The following is a 26,550-nucleotide window of genomic DNA, read 5'->3' as shown; positions in this document are numbered from 1 at the left end:
ACAAGCTAAGAAGAAATCATTTCAGTACACAAGAAAATAATCACAGTAGGATTTATTTGGAAATGTGGTGTTAGTTATTAATTGATCTTAGCTAACATGCAGAACATTGTTAAACCATGGATCTAAACTTTTGCTTCTCTCAACTCCTGATAAAGTTTAATACTTTACAAGTTAAGCCTAAAGCATGCAGCAGGACCTGATTAATCTCAAGCATCTAAGCCAGTTTGATGTAAGGCCACTATAAAAATCAAGACTAGGAAGTTGGTAAGTATATCCTATATTGCCTATCTAGAAGGCAATTACAAAATATTTTCACAGTTGCCAAAAACAACAATATCTCCCTGAAGTTACTAGGAGTCAAGTTGGAGTTAAAGAAAATATTTAGTTATCTATTAAAGTCTTTTCACAAGTCAGCCACTAAATCTAATAGATTTATTTCCAGATAAATTGTGTACAAGTGTAGTCTACGTAAATAACAATAGGATTGCTGTTGATTTCTCTGCACAACCCCACAGATACTCAATCTTTTGCTAATATCTCATATCTTTATTCTCAAAATATAAAAATTGTTCATCTATGAAGATTTTCAGTCATCCAGGTCATGGTTGTTCCAAGGGTGATTTTTGAATTGTAGAAGCCTCTTGTATGAAAAGCAAAACATATTCAAGCAAAACAAAGAAAATACAGTTGCCTTTTGAAAAAGCACCTTGGGACATAAAAGTTGTTTGCATGTTGCATTCAACTTTTCACAAAATTTACATAGATGCATGAAGTGGAAATGTTTGATATAAATGTACACAAACAGCAAAAAAAAAAAAAAAAAAAAAACAACGGTGGAATTTCAAATCCTACTACTAGTCCCACTCAAATGCTCCCTCAGCGGGATGGCATATCTCCATTTCCCTTGAAAGATAACACAGGAATATCTATGAACCTTCATAGTTGTTTGAAAACCAAAAAAAGAGGAGAAGGGCTTTTCATATGTTTGCAACATTCCTAAACAAACAAAAATATGACGTCATTTACTTTTGTACATTTTGCTTTCATATACACTCATCAATATTTGTATTTTCTTTTGAAACATGCAATGCTATAATTTGTTATAAGAACCACTAATTCATACTTGGAAATAATAATAAGTTAATCAACTTAAGATAAATCTTAAATTTCTGACAAGGTTTTAACAGAAAGTTTGCTGGTGATTGAATATCAGACTCTCCAATTCATTTGTTTGCAGAAAAGTGTTTACCCTTGAACTGATAATAAATTCAAACAGAATCAGAAATGCAAAGCATTAGTATGTATCATCATCATTAGATAGTATGCCACAATATTTTCTGGACTCACTACAAGTGCTATTAATGAGAGGCATGATTTGGCAGTGGCTTCTCTTCTTTCTTCAGGGGTCAATCCCACACAGTATTGATGGGGTGGAAAGTAATTTGACCCTATCTTCTTAAAATGTGTGGCAGCAGGCTCAAACATACTTCTCCCTGTTTACATGAGACTACTGGATGAGGTTATTTGTCAGCACAGGGTCAGTGTCCTTGGTTAGCTGATGTATTATTGATTGTGTATATCAACCTGGTTGACCAAGTGATATTATCAAAGTCTTGCCTTGGTGCATGGTACTAGGAGTGTCTGGAGAGGGAAGGATAGACTCGACCCTGACAAAACCTAATAGCTCTATGTTCATGGTTGTTTTCACTCTCTAAGAATTTTTCTATTCTTAATTATGAATATAACTACACACATACAAACCAAAAAGGTATGTATTTTGAGGACTTTCCTGGATTCACAGCCCCTTCTTAAGAAGCAAACAGCAGTTGTGGCCAGGAAGGTTTTTGCACCAATCTGTCTAGTGGATGGATAGCAATGCATCAATGTACAAACTGTACCTGTCTCTAGATTGGTTGGCCTACCCACAATCATTCTGTGTACTCGATATGAAGTTCCTTTGGAAAACCACTTGGAAATTGCATCTTTTTAAAGTAAGATAGTTGTAGTGATCAAATATCAATATGTTCTAATTATTCCAAAATTCCACTGGACAGTACACAAGTGCTGAAACAACATTTGCTACCTTTCTTTAATTTTCCCTCTCCAAGAAATATATTCCACCTGATTGGAAATCATATTGAGTTCAATCTATATGGAAGATCATGAGTTCCATATCCTGTATGATAGAACAAATCTTAATATTACATCAGATCAGCTCCCATAATAAAGCAAAGTATGAGGAGACCTTATTGAATAGCAAAAACATGTAAATTGTCCATATTATTCCTAATCCATTGCTCTTCACTGGTCAATCCTTCCTGTTTCTTCCCCAGATTGTCTAGATAAATGAAAATTTCTTGGGCAAATAGATGAGGAAAAATAACTAGGCGAGCATCACTGGAATTGTTTGTAAAAATGTGCTAATGTTTTATAAATGTAAATCCTGTTAACCTTAAGTAAAAGGAAAATTCAGTGGAATCATGTAAAACCGAGTACAGCTGATTTTTACTAGCTTTTTATTCGCTTGTTTTATAAGAACACAAAGTTACATTTAGTTAATACTTGCTTCTTGGGCCTTTGATGCATAATAATTCAAACAAGAGATAGTACTAAGAAAGTCATCTGCTAAAACTCAATGTACTAGGATAAGCAAATATATTTTCTGTTCTCCTTTACTGTATACTGAATGTCAACTCCTGAAACATGGCTGGTATTACCAATGATGAGGCATGCTGAGAAGATTTGGTTAAATATACCTCAAAGACCCTAGGTTTGCCCCTTCCTGAGCTACAGGGTTTTCGTTTGTTTGCTATACTGAGTGTAATATAGAATAAACTTTTCTATTACGATAAAAGCTTCCTTAATTCATACTATATAATCACTAGATCCATATATCCACAAATATGATCAGAAGGCAACCTGCTACAAGACAACAAAACAACTGAAAATAAGAAAGAAAAGCTCCAGGTTTGTGACTGTCTTTATACAGTGCCATTGATGAAGCTTATAAAGCATGGATCATATCAGCACCAGACTGAAATTATTGGGAAATCCATGATTTGTGACCTTTCTTAAGGAAGCATGACCTGAAAGTACAAAAAATAAATAATACACTCCATAGAGAAATTTAGTGACTCCTGCATTCAAAGTACCACACAACGCTGATATCCTACAAGAGATTCTTATTTTATTTCAAATCTTAAAAAATGGTTGAATGATAGAATGTGGTATTGTGGTTTATAAGCTATCCTTATGAATATGATTTACATTCAATGTATACTGCAGAGGCCACTGCAAAGGTGCTGTCCAATGAGTATTTAATATAATCAGTAGTTACAAATATTAAGAAACAACACAGAAACTTTGTAATATCTAATATAGAAATAATAATCTATTTATGGAAGGCACAATGTAATTAAACAGTCATATTTATTGGAAAAAACGGCATATATGAAGAAAAAGCTGGTAAAGAAAGTATATATTCAACCAACAGATGAAGATCAAGCATTCATTTTTTTCTACTTAAAAAAAAAAAGAAAACTTACGTTGACAGCATAGTCAAATTTTCCTCAAAATGATTGCTTACAGTGTACTTAGCTAATCTTTTCTAATACCTTCAGAATTTATCTCTAGTCATTTCTCATTTTAGAGAGGCAAATATGGAAAATCAGTAAGGGCCGATTCTTCAAAATATTTTCATTGAAATTCTACTTAAGTCATTGATATTGTTAGTTAATAGATGGGGAAAAAATGCCCAACTAGAAAACAATTGGCGAAAAGAGCATTTAACCCTTCAAATACATTCCTCCTCTCTGCGTTCCAACCATTAATTCTTATCCCTAATCCAGGAAAATTGTATGCTATTTTAAGTGTACTATTAGTCTTCTTTCAGTGTCTCTGATTAGCCTAAGTTTATTGCATAGTCACTTAGCTTTAGAAAGTACAGGGCAGATTGTGGAGGAGATTTTCCACAATATTTATTGACGTAAGTTTATGATAGAACACCTTCTTCGTTGGATACTTTTCAGCTTCCAATTGGTTTTAAAAATTACATAAACTATATAATTTTCAAATAATTAATCTCTGATTAATAATTAAACACATTATTGTTTAATTATTGTCAACTGATTTGTAAAATTATGTAAAAAATAATTTATTTTTAACCCTCAACATTTAGGAAATTGGTAAATTAGATTGATCATTAGCTAAGTAGATTAGTTATCTGTTCAATCATCAGACCTGAAATGATTTAAAGTTGTCTAAAAATATCACAATATCTCTAGTTTAGAAATCACATTTAAACTGACAGCCAAGAGCAACAGCAAATGAAGTATCCACAGGTATGGAAATGTTCTGTTAAAAGGAAAGATCTGTATTCATGAACACTAAACAATTGTAGCAGGCCTACACAAAACATATGCCTATTTCATAAACATAGGAGGATTATATGCAAATTATGTACATTAAAAAAATTAAATAAGTTTGGATTATATTCTTTTAAAATCAAGTAAATCCTCTTAATAGATTTATTGGGTGGTTATTTTGTGTAAATATGAAAAGTTCATATTAGTCTATATTTAAAGTTAATACCGGCAGACAATCTAATCACATTTAAAAACCTATATATACTGTATATATAATTTCACATCTTAATTCTTTTTATCTTAATACCTTACTGTTCAATAAAGTAGAACTCTTTATCTAACACCAATAAACCAGGGTAACCAAGAATTAGGTGAGCACTATCACTGTCAAATGCAAAGGTCAGGTTAACGTCCAGAAATAATTTTGATTACATTCTTGAAAAAGTGAAGGACAGTATAAGTATTGTTCTTTTTCCTATTTGGAAATTGTTGTCAAAATTGCAATATTTAGCTTTGTACACTAGCTTTCCAAAACTTTTACATACTGAAGTCAGCAGCTACTGATTTCACTTTGAGGAGTAGCATGTAATCTTACAGCTTTGCCCTTGATAAAGACGCTAGGAAGTTATCATAAAGCAGTTACTTCTAGCAGAGGTATCATTAGTACATACCCAGACTTTTACTAGTGTAAACCATCTCATGCACACTTTGGGAAGTAATGGGACTTCCAAGACTTTATCTGTCTCTTTAGTACTTACTTAGTCTTATGCAAACAATAGATAAGAGAAAAAATAACTAGGGTTACTGATCCTCACATCTTCAGGAACTGTAATGTTTGCTTTCACTGAGCATGCCAAGAATTACCTTTATAATCGCCTAACAAAAACAGAGCAAAGAATTATCAAATCAAAACATGTGGCGAATATTTACAGGTATCAACTCAATGTGAGTAGACTCCGAGCTAGGAGCCACACTCAATATCCGTATGGACGATTCTAAATCTTAATTCCACCTTCCAGCCGGAGTAGCAACCAACAGATCATTCTGTTTTTAAAGCAGCTGTCAGGGCGGGCATGTACTGGAGGGGCGCTTAATCTAGATCAAGTGATTGCATCACATGATGCTTGGGAGCTAGCGCGAAGTGAAGTCATTTCGTCCTGGGGCAGGCCAGTAACTGGGGGCCCCGCTTACCTTTGCCTCCCCCAAATCGGGCTCCTCCTCGTAGTAGCCCTGCCCGGATTCGTAGGCAGCAGCTATCGCAGGCTCGCGAGCAACTAACAGCACGACGGCAGCAGCAGCCAGATAGCAACCCAAAGAGAATAATCCCAGCAAGTGCATTGTGCAAAAGGCGGCAAGCGCGACCGCAGAAGCCGTAAAGACAGCGTGTGGTTGACGCTGTGGGGCTCCCCTCCACTCCTGGCACTCGCTAAGCAGCGGGCTCTCCCGGGATGGAGCGAAGGAAGGGGCCACGAAACCCCCGCCGGCCCCTTCGCCTGCTGGCTGGCCCGCTCGCTCGCTCGCTCTCTCGGCGGTCGCGTTTTCTTTTTTTCACCTCCCGTTTGTCTTCTTCCAAAGTTGCGTGGGGTTGATTAGGGGAAAAGGGACTTTAAGAAACCGGACATCCGAACCGGGCTCCCCCGGTAGCTGAGGGAAGGTCAACGGAGTTTCCGAGGCAAAAGAAAGGTGGAAAGTGTCCTCTTCAGCCCCCCGGCCCCGCCAGGGGGCTCTATGCCAGCCAGCTGGGTAGGGGCAGCAGCCGGCTTCAGTTACCTCCTCGCTTCTTCGGGTGCCTTGTCAGTGGCAGCCGCGCTAGCAGAGGACGGGCAGCGGGAGTCTCTCCAACGCGTGGAGCTGTGCGGCAGCGGTAACCGCAGGGGCGGGCGGGCATGGCTAAAGCGCCCTCTGCCTGAGAGCGAGTGGCTGGTGAGGGAAGGAAAGGGAGGGAAGGAAAGAGAAAGGACGGAAGGCGCCCGGGTCGTGTGTTTCTTGAGTTCTCACCCCTCCCTGCCTCGCCGCCTTTCCCTCCTCCTCTTCCTTCGTCTGTGCTGCACTTTCCCACAAGTAGCCGCTCGCCTCGTAGACTTTTCCCCAAAGACGAGGAAACGCGAGACGGGAGGCTCGCGCGCCGGGCCCGGGCCAAGGCTCGCCAAGAAACCCGAGCCACGCGCTGCTGAAGTGCACGCGCTTCCTTCGAAGCTGCTGCCTCTGCTGCTTCTGCTGCTGCTCCTCCGGGCCAGAGATCTGCTGCTCCGTCTCTCCACTGCTTAGACTAGCCAGGTCTCCGGTTATTTGGGACCTTAAGAGTGCCGCAAAGGAGGGGGAGGAAGGAAGACGGCTCGCCCTTCAGGCAGCACCTCTCCGAGGCCCAGGATCCAAGTCTTTCTTCCGCAGGACCTCCTGGCGCCGCCCCCGGCAGAGCTACCTGTCATTTACCTTTGAGCTTAGCAGAAGAGTGATTTCCGCCTGATATACCTGGAAGCCGATCTCAGAAGATGCTTATGCCTTCTTCTGTAGGTCGTTCCAGGGTTTTGGTTTTTAGCGTGGCCTGTAGGGACACTAATTTCACTTGGTTCTTTGGCAAGGCTTCTGCACTGTGCCACAGTAAGGACACGGTGTAGCTACTCTGTTGTGCCATGCAAGAAAAAATCAGAGGATTGATAAAAGGTTGTGAAAGCTTCTGCATGTTCACTTAAAAAGATTTGAGCAACAGACCATTTGGGGGAGTGATTTTTAACCGCTACACTATGATCTCTAATAGTAATCCAGTTAATTCATGCAAATAAAGCTCTGTTAGATCCAAACTCTGTTGTTCAAACTTTAGACTTTAAAGGGTGTATGTAGACGGACATCATTTGCTGAGACCTTTTTTAGATGCCCACCCATGAGTAAGCCACTGCTCTCCTTACTTTCTTCACATGTCTTAGGTTGGAGAAATGGCAGGAGATGATAGGACTGTGGTAGAAGGAGGCTTTCTAAAGACCATTCGCTCTTTCTTGGTAGAGATACAAGCTTTCTGTTTAGATAGGATATTTCTGTTTCGATAGGATATCCTAGGGCTGTCCAGGATATTTGAGTTATTATAAGGTGACCAACTTTTTTACAATGAAAAGGAGGACAAATAAATTGGAAAAAATATATCATAAAGAAAAGAAATATTTTATTCATTGCAACAATAATACACTAAAATATGATATATGCATAATAAAACATTTGCAACATTTTATATTGTAATTATGCTTACATGCCTGTTAATTATCATTTAAATGAGTACTTTTCCATTGAATTAATATTTTTTGTCAATGTATCATCTTCTAACAATATATTGGAAATATCTGAACAAGAAATATCCTTCATATTGAATTTTACGGCAAGTGCTGCAGCTAGAGTATCAACATTCAATCCCGATTTCTCACTTGTCGAAAAATCATTGGCAATTGAAAAAGACTCTTTCAACTGCTGCATTAGTTCCAGGGCAGCACAACGTAAATTGAACAAGTATAAATAAATGTTCACATGGAATATGTTCATTTTTGAAATGGCTGAAAATATCCACCCATCTTTTATCAATTTCAACATATTGATTTTCCCATTGTATTAATTTTTCAGAATTTAAATATACATTCAGTCTTCTAATTTCTTCAAAGAGACAATTGTCGTCTATTTTAACGTCTAGCATTTCTTTAGATAAAAATTCAACACAAGATTCAATATCTGTTCAATATACTTGCGATGAAGTAAAAAAAACACCATTAAAAACTGTTTAATAAAACGTGAATTGTACTTACCTCTGTATAATTGAATATTCACTGAGAAAGAAATAATTACCATGAGTCATTCAATTGCCGACGTGCCGTGAGTCTACTGCGTGCATATGTGCCATGTTGTGTTTCGGTAAGAAGTAAACAAAGCCACTTGCACGCGGCGCTCTCAAGGTCTCCCATGTGGAGCGCATGCATCTCATAATCGAGTCTTATACCGCACTATACCGAGTCTTGACGAATTGTCATTTCAAATACAAATACGTCACATAACGCGCAACAGATTAGCCTTCAAATATCAAAAAGGAGGACATGTAGGAGGACACTTTTCAAGGGAGGACAGAACTTACAAAAGAAGGACTGTCCTCCCTAACGGAGGATGGTTGGTCACCTTAGTTATTATCTCTGCTTGCTCATATTTCTTTCTTTTTAAACTGCAAGGATTGTATAAAAGAAAAGAAAAAAGAAATTTTCCACTTTGTCCAACATGAAATATGGGACTTGTGGACTTAGATTGGGAGTGGAATTTCTGTTGCGATCATAAATTGAGTCAGGCCCCATTTTATGACAATATGGCAGTTGTTAAACGACTCACCTAGCCATTGAACAAATCCAGCTTCTCCAGTGGGGGTTTTTTCTGCCAGATATTGGCAAGAAAGATCACAAATCTCGTGGCTGCAGGATGTTACGATCAGTTGTAAATGCAAGCTGGTTACAAACGCCCAAATTGCAATCACATGACTGTGCCTGGGGTGGTGTAGCAGTCATAGGTATGTGTACAAGTCGTAAGTCCCCTTTTGCAAGGATATTATAACTTTATAACCATTTAAACAAATGGTCATAAATTGAGGGAAAACATAGATGGTTTGGAACAAGGTCTCTTCTTTGGGAAAGATGCACACTGGATTAACCAGTAGAAATTATCCTAAACTTCTTGGATTGAGGAACATATATGGCAGCTCCCAAAATGTTTGGAAAGAAATGTACCCTTTTCATCAGAGACAAACATCATCATCAAAAACAGTCCTTTATCTTATGCAAGACGATTATTTCAAACTCTTCTCACATCCTTTGATCGCATCCTACCCCATACATCCCTGCGACCAATTCGCTCTCACAGAGAGGGACTCCTCCAGGTGCCGTCCACTAGGCAGTGCCAGCGGGCGACGCCAAGGAGTAGGGCCTTCTCTGTGATGGGCCCGACCCTCTGGAATGACCTCCCCCCCGACATTAGAATAACCACCGATCTCCGCTCCTTCCGCAAGAAACTGAAGACCCACCTGTTCAACTTAGCTGGCCTGGCCTAACCGTAGTTTTAATCTTTCTAGCCTGTATTTTAAATTTTTACGGGTAGTCTTTTTAGGTTGCTTTTTAATTTTTATTACTGTACAGCCTAACATTTAATCTGATTTTAGGGGTATTTAACATTATTTATTTTGTACATGGTTTTTAGCTTGCTGTCTGTACACCGCCCCGAGTCCCCTCGGGGAGAGGGGGCGGTCTATAAATTCAATAAATTCAATTCAATTCAATTCTGCTCCATCGTAAGACAAAATTTAATCCATGTTTAATATTCTAAACATCTTCATCTAAGTTATCAGTGTCTGGGTTCCATCAAGATAGTATTCAATTATAAAACCAAATAATAAACATAGTTGTTGTCAATATTTCCTACTTCTAGGCACTGTATGTTTGCTTTGGTCCTGAGCCTACGCCTTTCAGAGGCTGCTTCAGTCCTGGCCTCTAGGAAACACATTGCTGAGGCTCAGCTCCATTTGCCTCAGTGCATTTAGCATGGAGACTGGCATGTCCTCCGTCTCTGCTGCCCAGTGCTGGACCCTCTCTGATACGCATAGAAGGGTTGTACATTATGTGATTTTTCTGTGCACTAGAAATACTGATCTTGGACGCAGCTTTACAGCCTAATGATAATATTTACATTGTAGTGCTATTCTGGATCAGAATAGCATCTTTTGCATAAAGCTGAGCCACAATCTTATACACAATGGATGTTTTTATCTATCTGGCCTAGCTCAGGGTCCAGTTGGCTCACTCTGGAAAGAAAGCACAGAGTTTCATATACCACAGAAGGTATAATTTATTTCCCTTTTTAAAAAAAGGGCAGGGAGAGGAGGGTTGTTGATTCTTTTAGGAACCAGAGATTTAGGTAACAGATCATCAGACAAATATAAGGGTTCATGCGTTTCCTTAGTGATTGGATTTAAAGAACCACAGGTATTTGGCACTCAAATGTTCTTGCTAGATGAGAAACATCAGCTAGCACAAAATCCTGTTGCCTGTCTCGGAAGGAGTGAGATCACCAGATAATTTTTATCTACTTTCTGCCATTCAGATTCAATTTGATGTCCTGGTTTTGTCTAAATAAAGCCATAAATGGCATGGGCTTAAGCTTTCTTATAAATTATCAATTACTTCCATGCTTTAATACTAACTCCAATAGTGAAGTAATAAAGGTTTGGAATGGGACAAGAAACTACACCAAATAAGTGGATACAAGCCAGAATAATGTATTTCTTTTTAAATTATTTTTAAAAACATTAATTTCATATTGTTTTGCCCTTTATGACAAAAATAGACATGAATAAATCTATTGTTAAAATAAAGTTGCTTAGCATTGAACAGTTCAATTATTGTACAAGAAGATGGATCTATATCAGTCAAATTTACAAATCAAGATGATTAAGAACTACTGGAAAAAAGAAATGCATAGCCCTTTGGCAATTTTATGCAAGACATAATACATTGCTAAAGTTTCACTTTTGAAAGATGCATAGTATTTGTGATTTAAAAATAATTGTCAATCATTTTTAATGGTTTTTATGAAATGAGAGTCTATTTTTTTGTTCCTGGGTTATAGTTACACATGTGTTTATATATATATATATATATATATATATATATATATATGTATGTATGTATGTATGTATGTATGTATGTATGTATGTATGTAAGTATGTATGTATGTATGTATGTATGTATGTATATTTTTTCTGAGGTTTTCGCGGGTGTTTGTATGTACGTCTTTGGTTGTTCGGGTTTTCTCCCGCGTAGAAGCACCAAGCCGGAAGCACCAAGCCGGAAGCACCAGCCTGAAGATGATGAATGAGACTTCATCGAAACGTCGTGAAGATACTTCCAATTCTACGCGGGAGAAAACCCGAACAACCAAAGACATATATATGTGTGTGTGTGTGTCTGTCTGTCTGTCTGTGTGTGTGTGTCTGTGTGTCTGTGTGTGTCTGTGTGTCTGTGTCTCTGTGTGTGTTGTATTTGTACTGATAAATAAATAAAGGGAGACTAGTATAGATCTATTTCAAGCTAATTAGCTCTCATCAGCTAGCCATACCCTTACTGGGATTTGAACCTTATATTTATATAAGGAATACTAGTCTCCCTTTATTTATTTATCAGTACAAATACAACACAAATATAAAAAGGCAACATTAAAAATAAAAATATGGTTTTCTGCCTGCATGGTCTTCTGTGATGAGCCGAAGTACAGAAAGAGGGAGTAGTGACCTTCCTCCCATATTTAGGCATACCAGGGGTTGTAACACACACACACACACACACACACACACACACACACACACACAATAACATTAAGTTTGTCTCATCTGTAGTTAATTCATGTACTGTAATTTGTAGTTAACTAAGGAAGACTTGGTTTAATAGACAATTGAAATTACAAGAAGGCCTAAAAGTCCTAATTTTCAACATGTTCCTTAACAGAACTACAACCATCACTTTTTTCAGTTATACACAAAATGATTGAAACTATATATGTCAACTGAGGCACAGAAAAAAAGTATCAAATTAGTTATACATTTTGGACTTTTCAGTTATGTATTGTATATAGTGTATAGGCTGAAATCTTGTGATACATGAAAATGACCACAAAGAATTCTGTTTTGAGATAATACACAGAAAGGTATCAGAAAGCTTTGTAGAAGTTAGATTAGTTTTATGCAAACCTGTTAAATGTTTATATGATTCAGAATTAGAATTAGTAATTAAATGCAATAAAACTAAAGCTTTAGCTTTTAAAAAAAATCAAAAGGATAATATACTTTATAATCTCTGTAGTGCATAATGAGAACTATACCTTAATCTAAATCTCAATTTTTTAAATGCTTACTTTAAAATCCAAATCTGCACTTTAAATTAGGAGATTACAGGAGTTCTTTTTTTAATCATTCCCTTCTCAGTTTACGAAACATGTACATTTTGTTCCTTAGAAAGTCATATTTTCATTTTATTTGGATCTATTGCATTAGTGGCCATTTCATCAGGAGGTCAGAAAAAGGGATGGGTCAATCATAGATAAAAGTAGATGTCGGCATCTAATTCTGGTTTGCCTACCTCTTTTCCCTTGCATGAGATGAGATTAGATGTCCTTGATTTGGTCATAATCAATAGCGAACAATTAAGTCTTAATTCTTACATGACTCACCCCCACCCCTTTTCTGAGCAGATTCGAAATTCATACCAGTGATTTAGATTTTAAAAGAAGCACATTTTTACCATTCACCAACAATTGTGGTTGCTCTACCTTACATTTCAATTAGAAGTTTTTATTTTTGTGTCACGGATCATGAACAAAATAGAAAGGGAATGGCAGGAAATAGGCCAACCCTTCTGCAAGTCAAAATATCAGATCTTAAACAGGCTTTGCCAAAACCACTGAATAGATTATGTCATAATCTGAACAACTACAGTTTAACATATTGGTTAATAAAACTTTTATACACATTATTTTTAGAACAAAAAGTTAACCCTTTGTAATATTTTCCTAAATCCTTTTTTCTATAATTGACTGTATTATTCACTTAGCAGGAGCAACTCTGTAAGACAGTTTTTCTGTTAAATAGATGGCTGGTTTAGCCATTAGGTTAAATAGACAAAGGATTAAACTGTAGACAAACTGGAACCCCTTCTTTGTAGATTCATATGTGAATGGGTCTTAACACACACAATTGCATATTTTACATGTAAATTAAAATTAGGGTTGCTGGAAGTTTTCCACTTGGTCTAGGTTTGCTTTATACCTTGCATTATGGAGTTTCATAAGTATACGTTTTATTTTCTTTAATCTTTTAACTTTTAATATTTCTATGAAGCCACCATAAGAGTCTAAATAATGCAATATCACCAGACCTATTCAGATATAAAAGTTTAATTCTAGGGAAAGTGATTCCCCAGGAGCTGTGTTCAATGTATTTATTGCTGTTTGAATTATAGTTTTAAACCATCTTGAAATAAGTAATAAAGTAGTAATATATTATTATTAATGTATAAACTGATGCTTGATGCTTGGAGCATCAACCTGGAAACACCATCTTAAGTTGGTTGTATGCAAATCCAGTATAAAAAATGAGATGAATAAATCAGGTGTTCTGGAATAGAATATATAATCTGATTTGCTATTTAAGATAAATTTATGGAGTAAAATAATTTACAATACAATACAATAGTAGAGTTGGAAGGGACCTTGTAGGTCTTCTAGTCCAATCCCCTGCCTAGGCAGGAAACCCTATACTGTTTCAGACAGATGGCTATCCAACATCTTCTTAAAGACTTCCAGTGTTGGGGCATTCACAACTTCTGGAGGCTAGCTTTTCCACTGATTAATTGTAATCACTTTGACAATTAGTAATGAATATTAAGATCTAGTATCCAAAAAGACTCGAGAAGAAGAATTTTTGGCAAAAATGAGACTTCCTAGTATAATGTTTATGGATTTTTCCTTTGACATAAAGTACATTTCCATTGCAGTTTGCTTTTTAATCTTCTCGCTGGACTATTTTATTTTTAATTTTGGGACTTACTATCATGTTCATAAATATTTAAATAAAATAACACTATTCATACTACATACAACTTGAACAAAATTGAAATTATAAATGATTAATCACATTGAAAACTGTCACTTCCACACAGATCTGTTTTGCTAGATATGTAGATATAGAGAACTTTAAAATCAATTGTTTGAAAAAAAGAAAATTGCCAGAAATAATTAGAAAATCTAATGTCAATTATAATTTTTAAATAAGATAATTAAATAATTTTGAATATTTAACTCTTTCTATGCACGTTGACTATTTATAAATTGTTTACATGCTTACTTGGATTTTTAATAACTAGAAACTTATTGGGTTCCATTTCTTTTAGTCTAGGCTGAAACAGCTACTTTTTATTTATTTATTTATTTATTATTCACACTTATAGACCGCCCCCTCTCCCGGAGAGGACTCGGGGCGGTGTACAGTCACTAAAATACGTTGTAAAATATATACATAAACAATTAAATTAATACTGGTGAAGGAGGTTGTGAGACTGTAATAGAATAATAAATATAATACGTTAAAAGCCTATAAAACCCCAAACCCAATTAAAATAAATAAATCCCGGGAGGTAAAACTAAGAAAGTGCCAGGCCAGCTGATTGAAATAGGTGAGTCTTTAACTTTTGCCGGAAGGAACGGAGGTCGGTGGTAGTTCGAATGTCTGGGGGGAGGTCATTCCAGAGGGTTAAATATTCAAAATTATTTAATTATCTTATTTAAAAATTATAATCTATTTTAAGAAATAGATTATATTAAAACTTTTAACAAATGTTTAATTTTAAAACATATCTAAAAAAATATATGTCTAGAAAAATAGATTTTTTTTTTTTCATTTTACTTTTGGTGGAATAACATTGAACTGAGATATTTCCTAGCTGACAGGTCCTGGTGAATTCCATTTTAGCTCTGTATTACTGAATTGGGTAGCAGAGGCCATGCGCCCTGTAGCCTCTTTATTGTTGTATGGTTCCGCTGATTTGAGCCTTATGCGAGAATTTCTATGACGTATGACTATCAAAAAGCCAAGGCCTCACTAATCGTTTGGCAGTTGATAATGGCTTTCTGCCAATCCTATAGTCTCCTCCTTGTTATTGGTTAGACTTAAGTCCCTTAAGATTAATAGCATGTGACATTTGGATTTTATTTTAACTTCAGAGAAAAAAAGGAACATATACAACAAGATCACAGTGGAGAAATCCTTTAAATATGTACTCTATTTCAGCTATCCGAATGCTTCAGGCTTTTATCTGAAGCACATCTATCCTGAGAAAATCCTATTAGGACTTGAGGCTTATAGTATTTCACTATGAAGTGTAAGTTAAATGTTAATTCAAAATAAAAATGTTACTATTTCATATAAATGCAATTCAGATATTACAAAGAACATAGTCCTTTCATCAAGTTTATTTTTTTACAGACAGCAGTAAAATAATAGAGGTTTCATTTCCTAGTTCTTAATCAAAGCCACTGAAAATACAATATTTGCAATATTCTAATATAGCAATTTTGTAAGAATTTCCTGTGATTTGTTGCAAACGTCTAGCAGTATTCTTCTGATATTCTCCTGCCAAACATCTGTTTAGACCAATTAAGCCACTGAGACTACTTTACTTCTAATTCAATGATTTCAATTTAAAATGAGATTGTCAAGTTACTTTAACGCAAAGTTAAATAGGTATTATAGATTAAATTATTTATTAGACACTAAAAAAACTACACCAGTATCTAACAACAAACATAATCTAATTTTGTATTTTTTGATGTTATTTTGTCATATTATACATTCATAAAAATATTAGGAGGAATAGGACTATCTCTAACTATAAGCAAAGCATTGCATCCATTGTAATGAGTAACTTTAAGCTTTTCAAACAGTTGAAAAATAATTAATGTTCTCTGATATTATGGTATAATTCACTTTTAAAAGTGTATCAGAAAAGTGAAGCAATAATAAATGTCATTAGTTTCTCAGCCCCACTCACTTTACAGGATTGTTGTGGAGAAAATAGGATGACAAAGATAAGTTGAATATGTTCACCAACTTGAGTTATTTGTAAAAATGATAAAGGTGAGATATAAATAAATATATTCTATGCTATAAACTAATTGCTACTCGAACCAGATGCCACTGGTTAAGTAGGGATGTGGATTAAAAGCTAGTAGAAAATTCACTTAATTTGAAAGAGAGCAAAAAGTTCAGTAATAACAATGCTCTATATTTTTATACTCTGAGTTTTTCCACTTTCTGTCTTAGTATATAGCCGTAGAAAATTAGTTAAGCACTGATGCAAGAAACTGACTCCAGAATATAAAATGATCATCCTGTGACTCCCAAATTCATGATAAATCTTCCTTTGTGTGTCTGTTGATTCTATCCTCTTCTCTGAAACATAGGAAATATTAATATACTTCGTAGTCTCTAATTGCTGGTCTTTATATTGCTACACTTCAGAAAACTTATTACATTCAAATTTCAATACTCTCACTCACGCAGGAATGGTGGTGGGAGAGGAAACTTGTATATGAATAAAGTACTCAAGCAAGAATGAACAGCACTACAGAAATAACTGCAGCTACACAACAAACCAGGTTAATGGCAACCCATTGGAATTTCTGTTCTAATATTCACTTCTGAACAGCACTACAGAAATAACTGCAGCTACACAACAAACCAGGTTAATGGCAACCCATTGGAATTTCTGTTCTAATATTCATTTCTGAATTTTGTAACATGCTTTTTTGAAAGAAAAAATAAAATCTATTCATAGTTCTGATTTTGACTAAATGAGCAAAGTTATCTGTATCTCCATTCAGAAGGACTACTAACAATTATTATGTTATCATGCCTTGTGTATAGTATGAGGAAAGTATCCCTGAATGCTTTTTTCCCATTTTAAGCCATTTATCTATCTTTTTTACAATTTTTATTGTAGCTTCATTTACCAAGAAAAATGCTTTCATGTATCTTTACTATGATTTGAATATTTTAATACAAAAATATATTTACATCCATTCCTATGCAGCATTAAAAAGAAAACTGTGCTAAAAGGAAGTAGTTGTAATTCAAAATGTATTTGGAAGTACACACACCAGAGGTTGGTTCCTACCGGTTCGGTAGAACTGGTTCGTCAAATTTACCGAACCGGTTAGAAGGGCGGGAGGAGGCTGCCACGGCCCTGCACTATAAGCGAGTCCGGTGACCTTTTGCGGCCTTGCAAGGATCCTGGGCTTGCTTATAGTGCAGGGCTGCAGGGCCACCAGAAAGCACGGGGCTGGGGATGGCAGCGGGAGCTTACGTGGTGCGGCTGGCGTCTTTGACAGGTTCAGGGACCTCGCAAGGCCTTTGCAAGTTTTCCGGACTTACCTAAGATGCCTGGCCGCCAGAAAGCACGGGTGTAGGGGTGGGGATGGTGGCGGGATCTTACACGGCATGGCTGGCGTCTTTGACAATTTCAGGGACTTCGCAAGGCCTTTGCAAGTTTCCTGGACTTGCCTAAGATGCTTGGCTGCCAGAAAGCACAGGCGCGGGGGTGAAGATGGCGGCCGGAGCTTACGCAGCGTGGCCGGTCTCCTAGGACCTCCTAGGCACCAGCTGCACCATGCAAACTACTGTCCGTCTCCCCGTGCTCAGAAAAGTGCTTTGGTGGCAGCAGGCGTCCTAAAATCTGCCTGCTAGCAAAGGACTTACCCGGGCTTCCTTTTCTGAGCAGGGGGAGACGGGTGGTATTTGGTAATGAGGTTGTAATGAGGGGTCCTGGGTGCTCTCTGAGCTTGGTGTAGACTTTTCATTACCAAACTAAGTAACATCATCAGTGCTAAAAGGGAATGGGGTTGGGGGGAAGGAGGAGAAAGATACGACAAAAAGGAGAAAAAGGAGAAAGAGGAGGTGAAGGATAGTGGGATCCTTGCTGTTTTCTGGGCTTGGTGGTTTTCTTACAGACTTTTCATTACCAAACTAGGTAACATCATCAGTGCTGAAAGGGAGTGGGGTTGGGGGGGGAGGAGGAGGAGAAGAAGTAGAAGGACAAAAAGGAAAAAGATGAGGGAGAGGACTGTGGGGTCCTTTGGTGTTCTCTGAACTTGGTGGTTTTATTGCAGGCATCTCATTACCGAACCAGGTGTCATCATTAGTGCTAGAAAAAATGGGGTATACAGAGAGGAGGAGGAGGAGGAGGAGGAGGAGGAGGAGGAGGAGGAGGGCGGCAACAACTGTGTGGTCCTTGGTGCTCTCTAAGCTTGCTTGTTTTCTTGCAGATGTTTCATTACCCAAACCAGGTATTATCATCATCATCAGTGCTAGAAAGAGTGGAATAGGAGATGACAGTGGGGTCCTTGGTGTTCCCTGAGCTTCATGGTTCTTGCAGACATTTCATGACCCAGCTAGGTATCTCACACCAATGACAATAAAACATCTGTAAGCAAACCATCGAGACCACAGGGCATTTATTTCTTCATTTATTAAATTTACATGCCTCCTGCCTCGTGGTCATCACGAACTCCTCATCAGGACCTTCCACAATGACCGGCCTCAGAATTACATCTCAAATTTTATTTATTGTGTATAGAATATTTTTAATAGTTTTATTTTAATTTATTTTAATTTCTTTCATACTTTTAGATTTCTAATTGCTGTTTCTGTTACTTAGCAATTGATAAAACAAATCCCACGTGAAAAAGTATTCGAAGCCTTCTTGATTTTAATTGTCAATTTATTCATTCCTGCACATTCTAATATTTATTCATTTTCATATCTTTGTTTTTTCCACTGTTGTGCAAACATAATTCCAGCAGCTGTTAACATGTGTAAAATTAAATATGTATTGTATTCCCTTTGAAATACAAGTTGTAATTAGTAAGCTACTTACAGAGTAGTACACAGAAGGTAAGTAGCTCTTTTATTGTTTTGTGTACTTATTTTAATCTTATTTAAGTAGTAAGTGCACAAAATAATAAATTTCCTTTTTTATATCTTTTTGTAGATCATCCATTGGAGCAAAGAATTCAGTGACATCATCTTGGCCACTCCCATCCGGTCACATGACTGCCAAGGCACTCCCACCCAGTCACATGGCTGGCAAGCCACTCCTACTCGGTCACATGGCTGGCAAGCCACTCCCACTCAGTCACATGACTGGCAAGCTATTCCCATTCAGTCACATTGCCGGCAAGCCACTCCCACAAAGCAGGCCACACCTCCAGAAGAGGTTCCAAATTTTTTTGAAACCCACCACTCACTCTCTCTCTCTCTCTCTCTCTCTCTCTCTCTCTCTCTCTCTCTCTCTCTCTCTCTCTCTCTCTCTCTCTCTCTCTCTCACACACACACACACACAAATACATATGGAGACACAGAGAGGGAGAGAGAGGGGGAAGAGAGACACTTCATATATTTCACTGAATTTTGTGAAATATACTAGATGCTAAAAGTATCTCATTGATTGTTTTTATTTTTCTATGAAGTTTATTCATAGTTTATTGGCAGACCAAGGGTCAAATGACAAACTATCTTCATGCTATTTAAAGATTGAAATAGAATTGGGTTCAAAAATCAGTAAATATAATATTGATTCAGGTTTACTCTACATCTGATAATTATGCAGATTCAATTGCATAAATTCATACAGAGTACATGGCAATAGTCAAGCTGTAAGGTAATAATGGCATGAGAGACTCTTTGAAGTGCCTTCAGATTCAGGAAAGATGCATTAGATGGACACGTGCATAGAACCTAATAAAATTTTCATCTGCTCTTTGACCGTTTCAGCTTTTGTTTTCAAACCTGTGAATTCCAGGCTGAAAGACATAAATTTAACACTAATCATTAAAAAGAATTAATTTTGCCCTGGTTTCCAGGTTGCATGCAATAATAATTTGGATTAGGGTAAAGGAGGAATAAAAATAATAATTTGGATTAATGTAAAATAGATATGAAATATGTTATAGGTTTATTCAACAGCAACAATTGGTCATTGAAGAATGACCTAGTGCTTGTTTCACTGTCAGACATACTGAGATATCAAGTATGTACGAAGTAATAGCACAGAAATCATGAAAACTGACTGTAAAGACTATGTAACCTGGAAGGCAATGATACTTGAAATATTTGAGATAGTTAAATATATATTTAACTTACATTATTCTGTTTATTTATTCTGCAAAGTATGACATTCATAGGAGTGTTCTCCTTTACCAATGTGTGAATACAGCTAAAGATATTTTACTTGGTAGGCACTATAATGAAATCTGTATTAATGAAATGCCAATCCTTGGTGCTGACATGTTATTATGCTTGATTCCTGATCAAGTTCAATCCTGTAAAGCCCAGGAAATAGTGCTGTTTTCCTTCTATACTATCTGTTTCTTCATACTAAAGAAGTAGTCATTTATTAAGTGAGCCTACACATGCTGAGACATATTGGAGTTCCGTTCTATTATTACCCAAACAACTTCTCATTTCATGAGGAATTTGGATAGGAGTAAGCCAAGAATCTGCTAAAATGTTTTGAGTGTTGTAACCCTTTTTTATGTGATGGATAGAAAAGGGTTGTCCAACAAACTGAAGCCCACATATCTGAAGGAAACAGTTTGAATAAATAATCTTTGATGTATGATGAATAGTCAGCAGTTACATCATGGAATTATGCCACCTTTATAGGACAAGAGGGAAAGAGAGATGAGAATTGTTGGTCCAATTCTGGATGAGTAGTGATGTATCAGAAAGGCAAAACTTACTCTTCCTGAAGAGACTTTGAACCTGAAATAATTTCACATTCAGAAAAACCTAGGAATGTTAGTAGTGTCCCATATACATATATAATCAGGAAATAATAAACATAATTGTAATAGTCACAAACATAAACATAACCTGGATAGGGCTTACTGGGAAAATTGACTTATCCAGAAGTAAATGTAATCCTTCGTTGCTGAGTGACATAATTGGATCACTCATAATATTCATAATAGCTGAAGCTTATGTGGATGTTTATTAACTTATGATACTACTTATTCACACAATACTACTTCTGAATGAATATTTCTTATAGCTGCTATAAAATTTCCAGACCCTTGCAACTCTTTAAGTGCTTCTTTTTCTTGTTTCTCTCCTATCAGTTCTGGTAACTTATGATCCAATACTACTACTTCTTGTAGACTTTTGGAAAACCTCTGATGATGGTTTTGCTGAATACGGTTCTCTAAGCGAGTAACCTTAGATTTAGACATGTGGACTATTTTTGAATTCTCTGGATTATATTTAAATAGCTGTCTCCAATCATAGATGATACAGGTGAACACTTACCAGAATTTAGATTACAGAGACCAGTTCTTGACTGGAAATACTGCAGTACATTGATTTAGTATCTGTTCAGCTTGCTTTAAATCTGGTTTAAACATAAAAAAGTAAGTAAGATACTGGAAATTGCTATCCATAATTGTTAGATTCGGGCAACGAGAGAACAGACTGCGGACACGTAGTGACTTATCAGCTCTTTATTAGTAGTAGTAGTGATCCAGCTTGTTCTGTGGCCGGAGGTTTCCCCTTTTATAGGGATCGGGTACGCCTCTTGACCAATCAGAATGATACCTGTTTCCCGCCGTAGCGGCGGACCAGAGAGGAGACTTGCTGCGATATATGCTAATATCTAACACCCCTCCCCTCTTAGACGGAGCATTCCAGTTAGTTACATAGTCCTTAAGATACGTGGGTGTTTGCCTTACACGGGTGGATCGTCGCAGTTCTGGTTGATCTGGAGTGGTTTCAGGATCGGTTGCTTTTTCAGCTTCGCGTTCGGGGGTCTGCAGGCTTTCGTTGCTTTGGCGTTGTTCGGTTTCTCTTTCGACCTCTTGTTCTACCCTAGGCTCGTAGGTGTCATGGTTCTCCGTGTTGGGGCTCTCGAGTGGCTGACTTTGTGCTGGCAGATAGTTTTCCTCGTCAGCCCGCAGGTCTGAGTGTGCCAGGCGACCTCGTAGTTGATCGATGTGCCTTTTCCAATTTCGTCCATCTTCAAGCTCTAGCAGATATGATCATGGACCCGTGATGCCAATGACCCTTGCCGGCATCCACAATGTTCCCCCTGCATAGTTGTGGGCGTATACTGAATCCCCTATGCTAAAACTCCGAATTTTGCTTGTAGAGTCTGGGGGCGCTGTGGCAGAGTAATTTGTGTGAAGACGGTCCAGGTGAGACCGTAGACGGCAGCCCATGAGTAGTTCAGCGGGGCTCCTACCCGTAGTTGCGCTGGGGGTAATATGCTGAATTAGGAGGTAATGGTCAATTCGTGTTTGCCAATCACCTGGACCCATCCTAGCGAGGGCCTCTTTTGTGGATCGCACCATTCTCTCCGCCTGTCTGTTTGATGCCGGATGGAATGGCGCGACGAGGGCATGCCGAATTCCCTGACCTGCTAAGTACGTTTCAAATTGCATGGCCGTGAACTGGGGCCCATTATCGGAGACCAGGAGGTCGGGCAGGCCATGAGTGGCGAAAAGTCGCCGTAGAACCTTAATGACTGCCTCTGCCGTGGTTGAAGTCATTAGGACTACTTCTAGCCATTTGGAGTATGCATCCACAACTATAAGGAAAGTCTGACCTTAGACTGGCCCTGCGAAATCGATGTGTATTCACGACCAGGGTGCTTTAGGCTTCTCCCATTCTGTGGCGGGCGCTTCTGGGGGTGCTGGTCTCGATTCCTGGCATGGATCGCAAGTGGCCACCCATTCCTCTATTTCTTTGTCCATTTTGGGCCACCAAACATAACTTCTTGCTAATGCCTTCATTCTAACGATCCCCGGATGCCCCATATGTAACGCTTCTAATACATTTCTACGTAACGCATAAGGAATAACAACTCGATCCCCCCACAATAAACAACCTTGCAACACTGAAAGCTCATCTTGTTTTCCCCAAAATAGCTTGAATTCCGGGCCCACGTTTCCTTTTGGCCACCCCCTCCAAACCCATGTTTGAACTTGCTTTATTATGTTGTCCCTAGCAGAGAATCTGGCAACGTCGCAAGAAGAAACTGGTCCTGAGTCCAAACAGTCAATTAACAACACCGGTACCTCGGGAGTGGGGTCTGGCAAGAGATCCGGAAGTGGGCAACGGCTGAGTGCGTCTGCATGTCCTAGAGTGGAGCCCGGTCGATGGATTAACTTGTATGAGTACGCGGCCAGGAAAACAGTCCACCTGGTCATGCGAGGAGAAAGGGAGACTGGTGTGGGGCGGTTTCCCGCCAAAAGTCCCAACAGCGGTTTATGATCTGTAATCAGTTCAAAATCGCGGCCGTAGAGGTATTCGTGGAAACGTTTTACTCCAGCTACAGCAGCTAACGCTTCCCTGTCCATCTGGCTGTAATTCCTCTCGGCCGATGAAAGAGTCCTGGAGTAGAAAGCGATGGGTGCTTCGTTCCTGTTTGGCATCCTGTGGCTAAGGACTGCGCAGACTCCGAATGGGGATGCGTCGCAGGTCAATACCAGCGGTAGCGTCTGGCTGTATTGCACTAGCAGCGAATCGGTGGTGAGCAGGCGCTTTACTGCGGCAAAAGCTGCTGCTTCAGATCGTCCCCATCTCCATGTTGCGTTCCTCTGGAGTAGTCGATGTAATGGCTCAGCAACGGTCGCCTTCTGTCTCAGAAAAACGCTGTAGAAGTTACGTAGTCCGAGGAAGGCCTGCAACTCGGTCTGATTTCGTGGTGTGGGGGCATCCTGGATCGCCTTAATTTTCTTTGAAGTGGGGTGTATTCCCTGACCATCGATTCTATATCCCAGGAATTCTACGCTAGGCACGTTAATTTGGCATTTCTCCTTTTTGAGGCGGAGGCCCTTTTCTCTGATTCTGGCCAAAACAGTTCTGACTCTTTTTAATAGTTGCTCCTCGTTTGCAGCGGACACCAAGATGTCGTCGAAATAGGGGACAACTCCCGGTATCCCTTGCAAAAGCCGTTCCATGACGCTCTGGAACAGACCTGGAGCAATACTCACACCGAATTGTAGCCGGTTGCATTTGAATGCTCCTCTGTGCGTCACTATAGTTTGGGCCTCTGCTGTGGCGCTATCCATGGGCAACTGCTGGTAAGCTTGTGCCATGTCTAACTTAGCAAATATCTTTCCTGGCCCCAACGAGTGCAATAAGTGTTGTACTACTGGCACAGGATATGCGCTTTGTTGTAGCGCGACATTAATTGTGCATTTATAGTCCGCGCAGATGCGGACTGACCCGTCTGGTTTAACTGGGGTCACAATGGGAGTTTCCCAGCGCACGTGATCCACCGGCTCAAGGATTCCTTGCTCTACTAACTTATCGATCTCTTTATCTATTTTTGGGCGGAGTGCAAAAGGCACTCGTCTCGGTTTAAGTCGGATTGGCGCCACTTTGGGGTCTAAATTGAATGAGATTGGTTTACCCACATACTTACCAAGACCGGGGCTGAACACATCCTCGAACTCCTTAAAAATCTGTTCAGCGCTGCTGTTCTCCACGGCGTTGATCCCGGTGACTTCTAAACCCAAGGCTTCAAACCAATCTAGTCCTAGAAGTTTCTGTAACGGAGCGCTGGCGATGGTCACGGGCAGCTGGGCTACGATGTCCTTGAAGCGAATTTGGAACGTGCCTTGGCCCACGATGGGGACTTGGTTCCCCTGGTAGTCTCGTAGCAGGATGTCTGGTGCGCGTAGTTGGCTCTTTTTGAGGCTAGGGATAGCCTTTTTCATGGAAGCCCATGAAATGATCGTCAAGGACGATCCTGTGTCAACTTCCAGCTCGCAAGGAGAGCCCTCCAAGAGGACAGTGACTTTCAGCTTTTTAGGCCGCTTGGTGCGGACCTGACTTACTGTGGTGAGATACGTTCGCAATTCCTCTCTCTGGGTCAACTCTATCTCAGCATCTGTATCCTGAAAATACTCTCGTTGAGTGTCTTGGTAGAACGCTCTCTCAGCTCTTTGTGTATAATCTCTCTGGGAATACACCCTTTCAGCTCTTTGGGAATTGTCTCTCTGGGTAAACACTTGTGGATTTCTCTCTGGGCGCCCTTTTTGATTTCGCCAGGCCCCTGGGTTGGGCTTCTGTTGGTGGTATGTAGGCGGCTGCCGTGAGGCAGGGACTTCGCTCCGGCACACTCGTGCGATGTGCCCAAGTTTATTGCAGTGTGAACAAACAACGTTCCTGAACCGACAGGTAGACCGGGGGTGATTCCCTCCGCAACTTGCGCAGGGCGGCAAACGGAATCCAGGTCTCCCCCCAGGCCTCATGTGACTGCTCCGCATCAGGTGACTGTCCTCGAACTCGGGATCCTCGTAGTCGGGGTTGGTGTCCTCGTAGTGGACTCTGGTGTGTCTGGGTGCTGGCTGGCTTACGTTGAATCCGCGTTGTATGGTTTCTGATGATTTCTTCGCTGACTCGGATGCCCTTGCTTCGTTTAGCGCTATTTGTAGGGTTAAATTTGGGTTTGCCAACAGTCTTTTTTGTAGCGAAATGTCCCTTAACCCACAAACAAATCTTGCCAGGATATGCTCGTCCAGATCCCTGAACTCGCAGTGAGTTGCTGCTTTACGTAGGGCTGCAATATATTGGTTGATTGATTCTCCCGCCTTCTGGTTCTGTGTGTTGAATTCCTGGCGGCAAACGTGGCGGGAAGGTTTTGGCGCGTAATGAGTCTGTAGAGTTTGTTGCAGCGCCGTCCATGATACCGCTTGTATCGGAGTAGGCGCAGAGAGGTCTCTGGCCATGTTGAAAACTTCTCGCCCACAGTAGCCAAGGAAGATGTTTTTCTTTCGGGCATCGGTTATCCCCGTGTATTCGTTCGCTTCGAGAAAACACTCGAAACAAATCATGAAAGCCTCCCATTCGTCGTTTGTCGGGACGAATGGAGCGGGGGGAGTGTGCATCGCCATCTTCTCTTCATTTGAATTTGCTGCGCTGCGGTGTCCTGAGATGACTGCCGGAATTTCTGCCGAATTCCTGGGCTGGATCGAATCCTGAGATTCTGAAGTAGCTTTCTTCGTCCTATCTGTCTCTCGATCCCACCTTCGTCGCCAATGTTAGATTCGGGCAACGAGAGAACAGACTGCGGACACGTAGTGACTTATCAGCTCTTTATTAGTAGTAGTAGTGATCCAGCTTGTTCTGTGGCCGGAGGTTTCCCCTTTTATAGGGATCGGGTACGCCTCTCGACCAATCAGAACGATACCTGTTTCCCGCCGTAGCGGCGGACCAGAGAGGAGACTTGCTGCGATATATGATAATATCTAACAATAATTATCATTGGTAGGGTTTCTTATACTTTGAAAATAATGTTGAAGAATTGCTTCAAATCATATTAAAACAATATTTTTTTCAGGTTTTTGAGGCTGAAAACAGAAGCTCTTCTCTTAATAAAGAGCAGAGGTGTTATGTTTGTGCATGATTTGAACAAATTCTTGGTCAAGATCTTGTTGAGATTCTGAGGCACCTTTGCATAATTAGCAAAGCATACACAATGTTTCTGAATACAGTGTCCAGTGCTAACCTTTGGTAGCTAACCTCAAGAACTAAGTAGGTCACAATGTTATACACTATTTAATATTTTTATTT

General features: G+C 39.2%; 1 protein-coding gene across 3 annotated transcripts in view; it reads right to left on the bottom strand.

Annotated features, from left to right (window-relative positions):
- The window catches only part of VEGFC (vascular endothelial growth factor C), a 120,415-nt gene that overhangs the window by 60,577 nt on the left and 33,288 nt on the right, over positions 1-26,550 (bottom strand). The window contains exon 1 of one of the 3 annotated variants that reach the window (XM_081960128.1): positions 5,556-6,548. The exons of the other annotated variants lie outside the window; for them this stretch is intronic. Within the exon in view, the coding sequence (XP_081816254.1) occupies positions 5,556-5,702 (147 nt within the window). The 5' untranslated portion in view covers positions 5,703-6,548. Of the gene's footprint in view, positions 1-5,555; positions 6,549-26,550 lie in introns of those variants that run through there. 3 annotated transcript variants of the gene reach the window in all.

The sequence above is a fragment of the Natrix helvetica genome, assembly GCF_964273705.1.
Source record: "Natrix helvetica genome assembly, chromosome: 7".
Classification (NCBI taxonomy): domain Eukaryota; kingdom Metazoa; phylum Chordata; class Lepidosauria; order Squamata; family Natricidae; genus Natrix; species Natrix helvetica.
This window is presented reverse-complemented; position numbering and strand designations above follow the sequence as displayed.